The following is a 12221-nucleotide window of genomic DNA, read 5'->3' on the forward strand; positions in this document are numbered from 1 at the left end:
ACTCCGTGCTTCCAGTGCAGGGGCGTGTGGGTTCGATCCCTGGTTGGGGAACTAAGATCCCACATGCTGCACATTGCGGCCAAAAAAAAAAATTAAAAAAAAAAGAAAAAAGACTCTCGTACTTCACTTCTCATCACAGTACAACCCCTCCCTCCCCCAAAAAGGACAAAAACAAAGTATAACCGGGTCTTCCTCTTCCCAGCCTTTCTCTTCCAGGACACCCTAGTCACAATCCAGAATAACCTTCCTAGAAGGAAGCCCTAGAAGTCCTCATCACAGTCTTCCTCAGCAGCCTCTGTCCTCTTATCCCCGCCCCACCGCATCCTCTGTGCTCTTCCCACCGCACCCAGGTGCCTCGGTAATTCCTCTTGCCTCTCAGTCTCAGTTTGCTCATCTGTAAAATGAGAATAGCAATGCCTCCTCAGTAATTATGTGGTAAAGAGTAAACGATATATTACCTGCAAAAATGACTCGTATTGGGCTTGGCGCTGAGCACGTTAGTTTTCTTTCCCCTTCCTACCCCCTCCCTCACAAGTACTTTGGAAACGGAAATGCTGTATAATTGTAACATGTTGTTATGATTATTTATGCCTCATTGTATGTCCATTACCCGGAGTTCTTGTATTTTGGCAAGAATTCATCATATTTGACCTCTAATAAGGAACATTTGAAAATATTCCAGAAGGGAAAAAGAAAAATTTAATTGCAGCCTGAGTATGCCACTGGAAAAAAAAGCGTAACTGCAGCCTCAGTGTGCCACTGAAACAGGTTCCACGAAAGGGTTTTCTGCTGCCCCTGGAGGGTCACGGTGAACACTGTGTGTGCCAAGGTGTGCGTAGTCCCCTGGATGAGAACAGTGGGTGGCAGCTGCCTCAGGGAAACACAGGCTCTGTCTGCAGGAGATGGAGGATGCTCAGGAGACGTGCTGAGAACAAACACAGCCCTCCCCCGATGAGGATTTCTTGTACTGCACGACTGCTGCCTTCTGCTGACTACAGAAAATGTTTTGTGCTTAAGAGTCGGTTTCCACGTGTGTTTATTGGTTTAAAGAACTGACTTCATTTCGGCCACATTTGGTTGTTGTCTTTTGTTGTAGGCTCTCTCCTGATTGGGTTTCCATTGGGTTGTTTTGTTTGTTTGTTTGTTTGTTTGTTTTTGGCTGTGTTGGGTCTTCGTTTCTGTGCGAGGGCTTTCTCTAGTTGCGGCGAGTGGGAACCACTCTTCATTGCGGTGCGCGGGCCTCTCACTGTCACGGCCCTCTCACTGTCGCGGCCCTCTCACTGTCGCGGCCTCTCTTGTTGCAGAGCACAGGCTCCAGACGCGCAGGCCCAGCAGTTGTGGCTCACGGGTCTAGTTGCTCCACGGCATGTGGGATCCTCCCAGACCAGGGCTCGAACCCATGTCCCCTGCATTGGCAGGCAGACTCTCAACCACCGCCACCAGGGAAGCCCCTCCATTGGGTTTTAATCAGAAACCATCTGGTGAAACATTTTGGATTCAAACTAGAGTTTATCAGAAACATCTATCTCAATTCTCTAGCATATTTTTTTACATGAAATGTTCTCTATTAACTATAGCAGATTCAACAAAACTGAGTTGTTGGGATTCTGGGCAGTCAACAATGGCCACTCAAAAGACCTGCTATGTTACATTAGCCTCCCAGCATGTATCCTTCAAATACTAAAATTAAAGTGCTATATGGTTGTGTTGTATCTGGTCCCTTAGGATTAGTTGTGAATAAAGTCAATCACAAACTCAATTATATGTAATGATTTAATATAAAGCAATTTAACATTAAATACCTCAGTTCTTTTACTACTAATCAAATGAGTAAAAATAGGAACATTTAAATGAACTAAAGGGAGATGGTGATTTGTTAGTTGAGGTATTTGAAAAGCCCCACTTGTTTGAAACACATGTGAACAGTTACAACTCTTTCTTGACCAATACAGTACTGTCTACTATACTTTAACTTTTATGTGTGACTCAGTACGGGAAGTTGTTGGTTGGAAAGCTACTACTTGTCTCTCTAAATCCCTTCTGTAAGCAATAAAGTAACAGTGATAGATATATGATAAAACTAGCACAGTAAAATGTTAATGGTAGAACCTAGGTAGTGGATATACTGATATCTACTGTAAAATTCTTTTAGCTTTACTGTATTCTGGAAATCTTTCATAATAAAATATTGGGGGAAGATTCATCTTAAAAAAAAAAAAAAGAAAGAAACATCTATTTCAGAGAACACAGGTGAAACCCAGAACGGAACAGAAAGCAAACAAGAAATAATGTAATATTATGAACAGAATAGTCTCAGAGGGAAGGAACGCAGAGAAACTGAGAAGAGCTGCATAGAAACAGAGCCAACCCCTCAGAGAAGGACCAGAGAAAGGTGTGGGGAGCCAGCAAGCTCTCACATCAGGGTCTGGGTGGGGCATTCTCCTAGTTCTGACCAACCTGCAATCCTTGGGGCTAGAAGCTATGGTTAGTAGCCCCTACCCACCCTGAGCTCGGACAGAGTGCTAACGGGCAGATGCAGTTCACTCTACTCCAAAGATGGGCCCCTAAAAAGTCCTGTCTCTCCTTTCCATCCCTTCTGTCTGTGCCCTTTTCTCAGTTTTCCTTCCCAGAGCCATTCTGGCCTCCACTTGTACTTGTGAACCCAGGGCCTAGGGTGTCAGAAGACATGCATGCAGAGGGGCTCATCATTGACGATGGGACCACCCTTCCTGCCTGCCCCTCCCCCATGTGCTGTAGCCAGGTCAGACCTATGGGTTGCAGGTTAGAAAACAGTGGAAGAACTGCATTTCCAACCCCATGTCTCCGAATATAGCTCCTCAAACTGTTTGACTTCAGTTGTTGATTTGACTTAGGAGATACTTCTATGTGTTAAAAAAATATTTTCCACAAAGCCTAGAAGAGTATACAGAGAAAAGTATCTCTCCTTTCCACCTCTGTCCCCTAAGCCCTCTGTTCCCTTCTCTGGGGTTAATGTATTTGATATGTACCTTTTCAGAGGTCACATGCGCTTATCACTGTTAGCTTTTAAAATTATTCTTACGTCTTTCTGCTTCCATTGCTGTGGCGACTAGATTTACCTGCTCTGTCTGCTTTCTCCGTATCCCTTCCTCTCTCAGACTTTGACCCCTGGTGGACAAATGACTGTGAGCAGAATGAGTCGGACCCCATCCCTGCCAACTGCACCGGCTGTGCCCAGAAATTACCCCTCAAGGTGATGCTCCTGGAAGATACCCCAAGGAAATTTGAGAGACTCCATCCTCTGGTGATCAAGGTGAGCAAGAAGGCAGATTCTTCCACTGATCGACTACCCATTTAATGGCTAGGAAGCATCAAGCGCTGTGACATTCGTGATTAGTAATTCCGTGTTGTCTTGTTGCACTTTTGTTTTCTGCCTTGCCAAGACCGGACAACCCCTGTCATCTGAGGGGCTTCAGCGTTTTTTGTGCCAGTACCCTGAGGTGACAGAAGGCTTCACCGAAGGGTTTTTCACCAAGTGGTGGCGCTGCTTTCCTGAACGGTGGTTCCCGTTTCCTTACCCATGGTGAGTGTGGAAAGGGCCACTCAGCGTGCATGTGTGCAGAGAGGGGGCAGACCAAATGTCAGAACGGTACTATGGATAATTACTGCCAAGACGCTGCTATGCCCAGCACTGTGCAGGCACTTTACAATACACCCTTCAAGTCAAATGATACTCAGGAATGCACTGTTGCAAACTTGATGAGAGAGAAAGTGGGTGAGTCCAAAGAGGTGTGTCAAGAGGGGCACCACTGTGGTGGACACCGAGATTGCCTAATAGACTCGTAATTTACTTCTAAGTATGTGTTTAGCATTTGTGTTCATGCTGAGTGGGTCCTGAGCATTGAGGACTGCAGAGAGAGCACAAAGAATAAAAGGGAGAGTTATTTCTTGGCAGCCAGGCTGTGTGCCTTGGTGCTTAGTATCTGTTACTCATTGGTGATGCTCATAATAGCTCTGGGAAGTAGGAATTATCACTGTCGTTTTTCAGATCAGAAAAGTGGGAATCAGAGAGGTTAAGTACCTTGCTTAAGGTCACCCAGCCAGGATTGAAACCCAGGTCTATCTCCTTGTTCCTTGCTGTGTCCTATAGAAGACATGGTCTGTTTCTTCAGGTGAAAGTTGCTTTCTAGAAAGAAAAGGAAGGCCAGTTTACTTCTAGAACCATTCCAAAGAGAATTAAAACTGCTTTTTCAGGCCTTTTGTCGGATGATTTCTGTGCTTCTGCCTTTCTTTAAATTTGTCGTTTATTTACATGATCAAATACTCGGTGTAACAAGCTGATACAGGCTTCCTACTTCATGCTGCTCCACCTCAGAATGTTCTCGATTTTTGCCTCCTCCTCCTCCTCCCTTCTTCTCTCTTGCCCTGTCTGCTGTTACTTCAGTCTCTTTGCCAAGAGAGAATGAATGGAGTGTTTCTCTTCTCCCTCTATATGTTGTTTTAGCTGGATTTTATAAACACCCCACCCACACAGACAGATCATGGCAGTAGAGTTTGTGTGTGTGTGTACGTTTTACTATTTATTGATTTGGCATGACTGTTCTTCATGGACCTAATACTTCAGATATCGTCCTGACATTTTTCCCTCTTCACCCACCGCCCACAGTTTTCCCACCCTTGCCGAGCTCTCTGTTAGTCACAGAGTTAGGCTGGCTTGCCCAGTTTAACTACATTTTTCTCTTTTACACATTTTACAGGAGAAGACCTCTGAACAGATCACACCTTTTACATGAGCTTTTTCCTGTGTTCACCTACCTGCCGTTTCCAAAAGAAGCCTCCTTGAAAAAGTGCTTCCTTCTTCAACCAGAACCTATTGTGGGGAGTAAGGTAGGAAATTTTGAGAGGACTTGGCTTTAGAATTTTTCTCATTTGGTACCTGGGCTGATGTCATAATCAAAGCCTTCCCTGCATGTCAACTTAGGGGGTGAATTGAGGGGTCACCCACATAATCTAAAGTTCTCTCCTCCTGCTGCTTGCCAACAGACCTGACTTTTTACTGAAGACATGCTTACAGAAAGTCTGGTGACCTTGCAGATGTATTTCCTGCCCTTAACACCTGGGGGCAAGTTACTTTTCTATATTAAAGGAAGTAAAATCCTAAAATTTGAAGGGTCCTGAGCATCCCGTTTGTCTGACTTCCCTACCTCCAAGTAGAAAGCAGGCAGACTATGAATGAATAGTATGTAAATGAATAGTCCAGCTTACTCATTTTATAGAGAAGGAAACTGAGCCCCAGAGAGATTAAATCATTTGCCCAAGGACACAGCAAGTTAATAAGAGGTCTCTCCTCACCCTCCACTCCCAGGTTGGCTTTCCCCAGAAAAAAACAAATGAGAAACTTCAGATAGAGAACCGGGAAAGCAAAAAGATTGGGAGCATGGAGAGGTTTGGGAACAAAAGGGTTGACAAGCCTGTGCCTGAGACAGGCAGCCCAGCGTGTGTGGCAGTGGTTCTCACCTCAGTCTGTGGCCAAGTACCCAGAGCCCACATTTATCGTCTCTGGGGCCAGCGGACTGGGCAGAGCTGTTCAGTGTTTGTGTCTGTTTACTTTTCTCTGAATTGCTCTTTTTTTGAGTCTCATTCCTGAAGAAGGTTTTTGAGCCTGGATTGGTTTGGAATAATTAAAAGGATGAATTTTCCTTTATTAAAAAATTAAATTTGCTGAGCTGTGACCCCTACCAACTCTGGGTTGTGTCTTTCACCTCCTGACACTATTGTTTGGCTCCAGTTTGCTGAATCGTGTTAAAGGAATTTCAAAGCCTTTAAAAACAATCATTTCATCTAGAAGTAAGAACTTCTGTCTGCCAGCTGTAGGGTGGAGGAGCTGGGCTGTTGCCTCAGATTTTAAAGAAGCTTATCCTGCTGTCTTCGGCTAGAACTCGGGGCCCTAGTATGATTTCATCTTCATAATTACGATGTAATTCTGGGTGAGGGCCTTGATCTTTATCTTGGGTTTTCCCACTTGAATCTTAAGTTAATTTCACCAGTCTGCTTAACAGGGACACCAAGGAGCCCAGCCAAAGGGGTAAATACACAGTTACACAGACGCCTGTCAGAGTCATCTTGTTGCAGTTCTCAAGGATGTTTTGGGAAGGGGAGTGGCCCAAATAGGCAAAAATCCTGAGAGTCTGATTTCTTAGAGCATCTGTTCCCCACCCTGGCCCAGGCTGTCCTTCCTCCACAGCCTTGTTACTCCGCCCTTGGTCCACATCCCTGTGCCCTGGACCCGGTAAAGTCACATGTCTGTGGGCCCAGAATCCAAGAGGCAGCCTTGGGATAGAAGATAAGCAGTGGGGGCTGATTGTTGAGAGGCCCTGGGGGAAGAGGTGAGGGGCTCCAAGGCGCACTTTACCCACCCCACGCTGTTGCCTAGGGCTGGCCCACTCCATCCTGTTGTCAGTTTCTCCTCATCCTGAATGTGGAGGAACATGGTTCCACCCCCTCTCAGGCCTATATGAAACAGAGATACATCTGCTTATTTTTGTCTTCTGGGATTTTTTCAAGACTGCATATGTCAGGGCTTCTGCCAGTGTTACTACCAGTCAGTCACAGGCCAGCGCAAGACACTAGTCCTCCTTCTGTCACTATAGCAGCAGTTGAAATGGCTCTAGCATTTCCACGGACACAGAGTCATGGCCAGGGCCTGTGGGAGCAACCGAGAGACCAGGGTTGGGGAGCAGGAGAAGATAGGGCCACATCCCAAGGCTCTAGAGGACCCAAGCGGTGAAGGAAAAACCAGGACGTGGCCCAGGGAGTCAGACTTCTTACCCCTGCTTTATAAGGGCATATAAAGAGTTTCCCTAGAGGGCAGGGGCTGGGAGGAAGGGGAAGAGGGGAGGGAAGGGGAGACCCTAGGGGTTTTCTCTCACCATCTAGACAGGAAGAGAAGCCTGAGCAAGACCAACCTCTCCCTTTATCTCTACTCCCTGCCCCTCCCCAACCCCAGGGTTCACAGCTCTACCTGGTATACAGCAGGTTGCACTTAATGCCTGTTGGTAGCAGTATTATGCCCTCAGCAGTGCAGTAGTTACCTGTGTAGCTGTATATCCTGGTTATCTCCTTAGCTTTCAAAATCAGAGGCTGATCTTACTGTCAATAGTTTTTAATCAGTAGCATCATATATCTGCTCACTTGAGTCTTGCCAAAAAGTATAAACTTGAACTTGCTGCTGTCAGAAGCCTAACAGTAAGTGATAATGTTCCATGGACCGTTGTCCAAAGGATATGCAAACTATCTATCTGGGTCAAACCAGACCCTCAGAAGATTGCCCATTTAGATCACCACGTGTTGGCCTCTGCTAGACTTTTGTTAAAATACAATTAGATATTTTGCCTTTGACCTACTTTGAAACTGTGGCTAGAAATAGTTGTGAATTATGAAGCTCGTGCCGTTTCTGCTACAGGGCTGTCATTGAGGATGCTGCCCACAAAACTACACGATGTCTCTTTAGGAAAAACCACAGAAGAAATCTTACCCTGGTCTCAGTACCAGGAGATGCCATACTTAGGAGAAACTAGTTTGTTTTTGTCTTTTGGACGTAACTGTGAATTGTGTTCTTGGTACTGTTTTCCTCTTTGCTTAGGCTGAGAGGAAGCTCAGAGCCATATGTGTAAGAGTTTTTATGTATTACTGTCCCATGCTCCGGGGTTTTATTTTGTTTTCCTTTCCTTCCTTTTCTTCCCCCATGTCTTTTCCTCCAGATGCATAGGATGCATGACCTGTTTACCATTGGCAGCGGCGAGGCCATGTTGCAACTTATCCCTCCCTTCCAGTGCCGAAGACATTGCCAGTCCATGGCGATGCCACTAGAGCCAGGGGATATTGGTAGGTGGAGCCCCCGGCAGGCAAGGTCACTGGAGGGTCTTTTTACTTTTTAACTCAAAAAACATTCTAAAAATTAAATATTGCCTTCACAAAGATTCATTAAGTAGAGTCAAAAATAGCATTCTTTTATTAAAAAGGTCAATATTTATGCTTAGATGTAATGAGAAGTAATGAGAAAATGTAGCAGAGAGAAATGTCTTATATGCACATTTAGAATGTATGTGTCCATTGGCTTTATTTATTTTTTAGTTTGGCCACACCACGTGGCTTGTGGGATTTTAGTTCCCCGACCAGGGATCGAACCCAGTTCCTCAGCAGTGAGAGCATGGAGTCCTAACCACTGGACTGCCAGGGAATTCCCTCCATTGGCTTTAGAGATTTCAGTTTAGAAAGAATTATTATGGGGAGTATTTATAGTGATCCTTTATTTTACGGATAAGGAGATTGAGATCCAGAGAGGAGAGGTGACCCCCTCAAGGCCCCACCATCAGTTAGGCAAAGCATCAGTGTTAAGTGACTCCTTTCACTGAGTCAGGCCAGAGGCGGTACAGTTCAGATTTGAGGAAACCCTTTCTGTGCCCGTTTTGCTAATAAAACAGTGCAGGCAGTATGTAAGGGCAGCAGCCACCCGAGGAAATACTACCTTCCGTGTGGGTCCCACAGCCAGGTCACAGCCTCACAGTCGTCACTCACCCTTGGCTCCATGGTTTCCCACTGTGACTTGTTCTGTACCTGATATTCTAAAACTCCGTTCCAAAGAAACAGCCTTGAATCAACTGCTGTCAGTAGCCGTCAGTTTGACAGTGGAATTTTCTTGGCAGAAGCACATAAATCAGCAAGCATCACCATCGCCCTCCTTGTTTTTCTTGCCTCACAAAACCTAGAGGAGCCCTGGAGTTCCTGGCAGAGCCCAGACTGGTTTTCCAGTTGATTTCTTTTAATTTTATCTATTTGGAAGATCCCAATCCCTAGAAACCTCTCACCTCATTTGGAGGTCGGATGCAGACTGCAAACTGCCAAACTTTAACCCAACCAAGTTACATAACTTTTATTTCAATTTAAAAATGAAAAAATAAAAATAATGCACAAATTAAGCATTAACCGATAATGGAGCACAGCTGCCCTGGCCCTTGAGAATTACTGCAGAAAAGAGGATTCTTATGTGGAAATTATTCCAAAACCGTCTTCCTTTAGTGGAGTGACGCCGCACAAGTCCGTATGGCATTCTGGGTTTGGAGTGTGTAGTTGTGCTTGAAAAAGTTTCTGTCTTACGTTCTACAAATGCCTGACAGTTCAGACAACTACAGAGACACTTTAGTTATCCAAATCCCATGTTTTTGGCTCCCAGAAGCATCCAGAATGCCAATTATATAATTAGGGAAAAAGAAAAAAAGATGGGTGAGTGGCAGTGATCAAAGAAGCTTTACGCCTCAAAGGCTGCTGCGGCTAGTCCAGAACAGCTTAAAATCCAGAGCCTGATGCTTGTCGTGCTGTGACCGGCAGATTGCTGACCAGAGGGAAAGGAGCCGTGTGGTCGGCAGTGTCCATGAAGGCCAGCACATGACAGGAACGTCGAGAACTGATGGAGACCAACCAGAGCAAGGGGAAGCGGGCAAGTCAGGAGAAGAGTGGAGGTGGAGAGGGCGGAGGAGGACGGTGGGCACTTGAAGCAGCGGCAGAAATAGAAGCAGTGGCCGCAGCTGCCACAGTGAAAAATGAGGGCAGGAAAGCAGACCCTGACAGTGGAGGAGACTAATTTAGTGGCTGTAGGACAGGTGGCAGCTCCTGAACCTAAGAGACCCTTAAGAATAGCACTGTGACAAGCAGGTTCTGTGTTTTTTGACAAAATAAGCATTATCCTGTGAAAGCTGAGGGGAAGGGGATCACCAGAAAACCTGTGACGGGCGGAGTTTTCAAGAATGACGTGGGTGTCAGGCATCAGAGGCTGATGCTGGTGAGCCCACACACCTGCCATGATGGTACAGTCACGGCTGGTAGTAACCCTTCTGGAGTCACCAAGTAGAGGGCACATCCGTTCAGCGCTCCCAGTTTAAAGGTGGGTAGTATATATCATTCTCTAGAAATTTTTCCATCAGGAAGTTATTGAAGTGTTAAAATTGTTTAACTTTACCTTCCTAGCCTATTCCTATCGCTCAGATGATATAGGTCAGTGTTTCCTAATCGATTCTTCAGATCACTCATGACCCTAGGGGGCTAACAGGAGCCCCTTGGAAAGACCCTTGGCAAATAGGGCTTTTGAGTCATTGACTTTGGGAAATGCCTGTCTTGTCGAAACATAGTATACATTAGTGTACAAAAGGCTCTGAAAAGCCTTGGAGAAATCCAGTGTTTTTCAAACTTACTTGACCAGGGAACCCTTTTTCCTTGGACTGTTTTATGGGATGCTACTGTCTGCAGAATACAATTTAGGAAATACTGGTTTGGGTTAATCTGGATGTTCTGTAATGAGACCATATTATGTATAACCTCAGGAGAATTGGATAGGGGGTCCTGGTGCCCCTCAGAACCCGTCCTGTCTTCTTGCTGAAAAAAATGAGACCTGAGAATTGATGTCCCATATCAGCCTTATCTAGAGCATCCTGCTTTTGTAAACCTGCTGAATGGTGATTCACAATTACCCAGGTGAGGGCTGGTGATGAAGCACTTTGGTTCATAGTGGCTCCCATTGGATGTCAGGTTACAGAGAGGACTGATAATAACTGGGGATACTTATGCCAGGAAGAGCTAAAAGACCTCCAGAGCAAGCATCGCCTCTGAGTCTGTAGGTGAATCTGAGGGCAGCTCTGGCAGACCTGCCTTGCTCGTGCCCACGGGTAGGCCTGACATTCACCTGCTTTCCTTGTTCGTGTCTCCCTTCAAGGCTGTGCTGGCGCCACCCACTGGAAGGTCTACGTTATAGCCAGAGGGGTCCAGCCTTTGGTCATTTGTGATGGAACCACCCTCTCAGAACTGTAGGAAGCAGAACTAAAGGAACAGGTTTGAGAGCTGAAGACCGGATCGAAAGGGGGAAAATAAAAACAAAAAACGATGAAACCACTTTCCAGGGGTTGGTTGCTTAGTTACCTGCCCTGTGCATGCGTGTGTGAGCCAGTTGTGTGCTGGAGGCAAAGGCCAGAGCCCAGCCCTCCCAACTCTTCCAGCCCAGCTGCTTGGCCAGGACTTTGCCCATACCCATCTGTGAGAGACTGGCCTCTTCCAGGCCTTTTGGCACCGAAACCTTGAGGCTGCCCTTCAGGCAGGGGGCACGGTTGATACCTTCCCTCACTGGCATGACATGATCCCCTCTGCTGGCTCCCTGGCCACGAGAGGGCAGTCACCAGGTCCTGACTTTAGAGCCATCCTCTACCAGGTGGGCCTGCCTGTCCTCTCTTCCTGGTCACACCACCCTGTACTTTTTTTGGAAAGCCATGGATGATTAAAGAAGTCATTGCAGTTTCCCAAGCAGAGTGGAATCTAGAACCAGTGAAAAAGGTTCACTCAAACTGCACTCAAGAAGTGCACTTCTTTCCCAGTGTCCATGGCTCTTGGAGTATCAGCGATGCCAGGTCGGAGTCTGATTGTAATTGAAATGGTAATTCCTAAGGTAATACTTGTCTCCAGTCTATCAGTTCTTATGCCTCTCCCCTCCCTCCCCTTCTCCCTTGCCTATCTGGATGGCTTCTCAGAAGTTGGGCTCCTGGTCCCCCTCCCTTGGATGGGCCAGCGCCCTTTACTGCTGAGGCAGCACTGCTCTTGTCAACTATGTTGCTTTTATCAAATGTCTTCGGAGGGGAAGACGGTGCCTCCCCGGGTTTGATCTTTAGTGTCCAGCATTCTGCAGGAAAGATGTTTTACAGACGTGTCAAGCTGATGTTGTAATGTGGTTGGGGAAGGAACTCCAGACCCAAAGTGTTGGCCAGCTGGGCGTACGACTGTGTGACCCTCTGTCTTGAAATGATTTCTCTCTGTACTGGGAGCCAAGGTGAGGTGTTTTTATTTTTTGTGAAAATATAAAATTATGTTCTTTTGATTGGATGATTCACTATGCTCATTGTTTTCCCCAAGTGCTTTTAGTGTGTCTTAAGTGTGTAAATAAGGACACTCTTTTCTTGTTTCCTTTTTCCCATTATTATTCCTTTATCGACTCTGTTAAAAATCTGGCTTCTGATCGTGCCATTGCCGAGTTGAAGAAAAAGCAAACCACACTGCAGCCCTGGTTCTGAACTGCAGAAATCAAACAGATACTGGAGGTGTCTGTGTCGAGTTACAGACCAGAGGCAGACAGTGGTGAGGGAAGAGGGTGGGTGTGACTCCTTATGGGGTCTTCTTCATCCTTGGAGGCACCCCTGCACCTTGTC

At 46.1% G+C, this 12221-nt stretch overlaps 1 protein-coding gene across 7 annotated transcripts in view; it reads left to right on the plus strand.

Annotated features, from left to right (window-relative positions):
* The window catches only part of C10H6orf89 (chromosome 10 C6orf89 homolog), a 29274-nt gene extending 17376 nt beyond the window's left edge, over window positions 1–11898 (plus strand). For all 7 annotated transcript variants that reach the window (XM_007197951.2, XM_007197948.3, XM_007197949.2 and 4 more), the window contains 5 exons: window positions 3138–3292; window positions 3423–3562; window positions 4737–4866; window positions 7740–7863; window positions 10745–11898. In XM_007197951.2, the coding sequence (XP_007198013.1) occupies window positions 3138–3292; window positions 3423–3562; window positions 4737–4866; window positions 7740–7863; window positions 10745–10839 (644 nt within the window). In that variant the 3' untranslated portion in view covers window positions 10840–11898. The remainder of the gene's footprint in view (window positions 1–3137; window positions 3293–3422; window positions 3563–4736; window positions 4867–7739; window positions 7864–10744) is intronic.
* Window positions 11899–12221: the final 323 nt, after the last annotated feature.

Source organism: Balaenoptera acutorostrata, chromosome 10, assembly GCF_949987535.1.
Source record: "Balaenoptera acutorostrata chromosome 10, mBalAcu1.1, whole genome shotgun sequence".
Lineage (NCBI taxonomy): Eukaryota > Metazoa > Chordata > Mammalia > Artiodactyla > Balaenopteridae > Balaenoptera > Balaenoptera acutorostrata.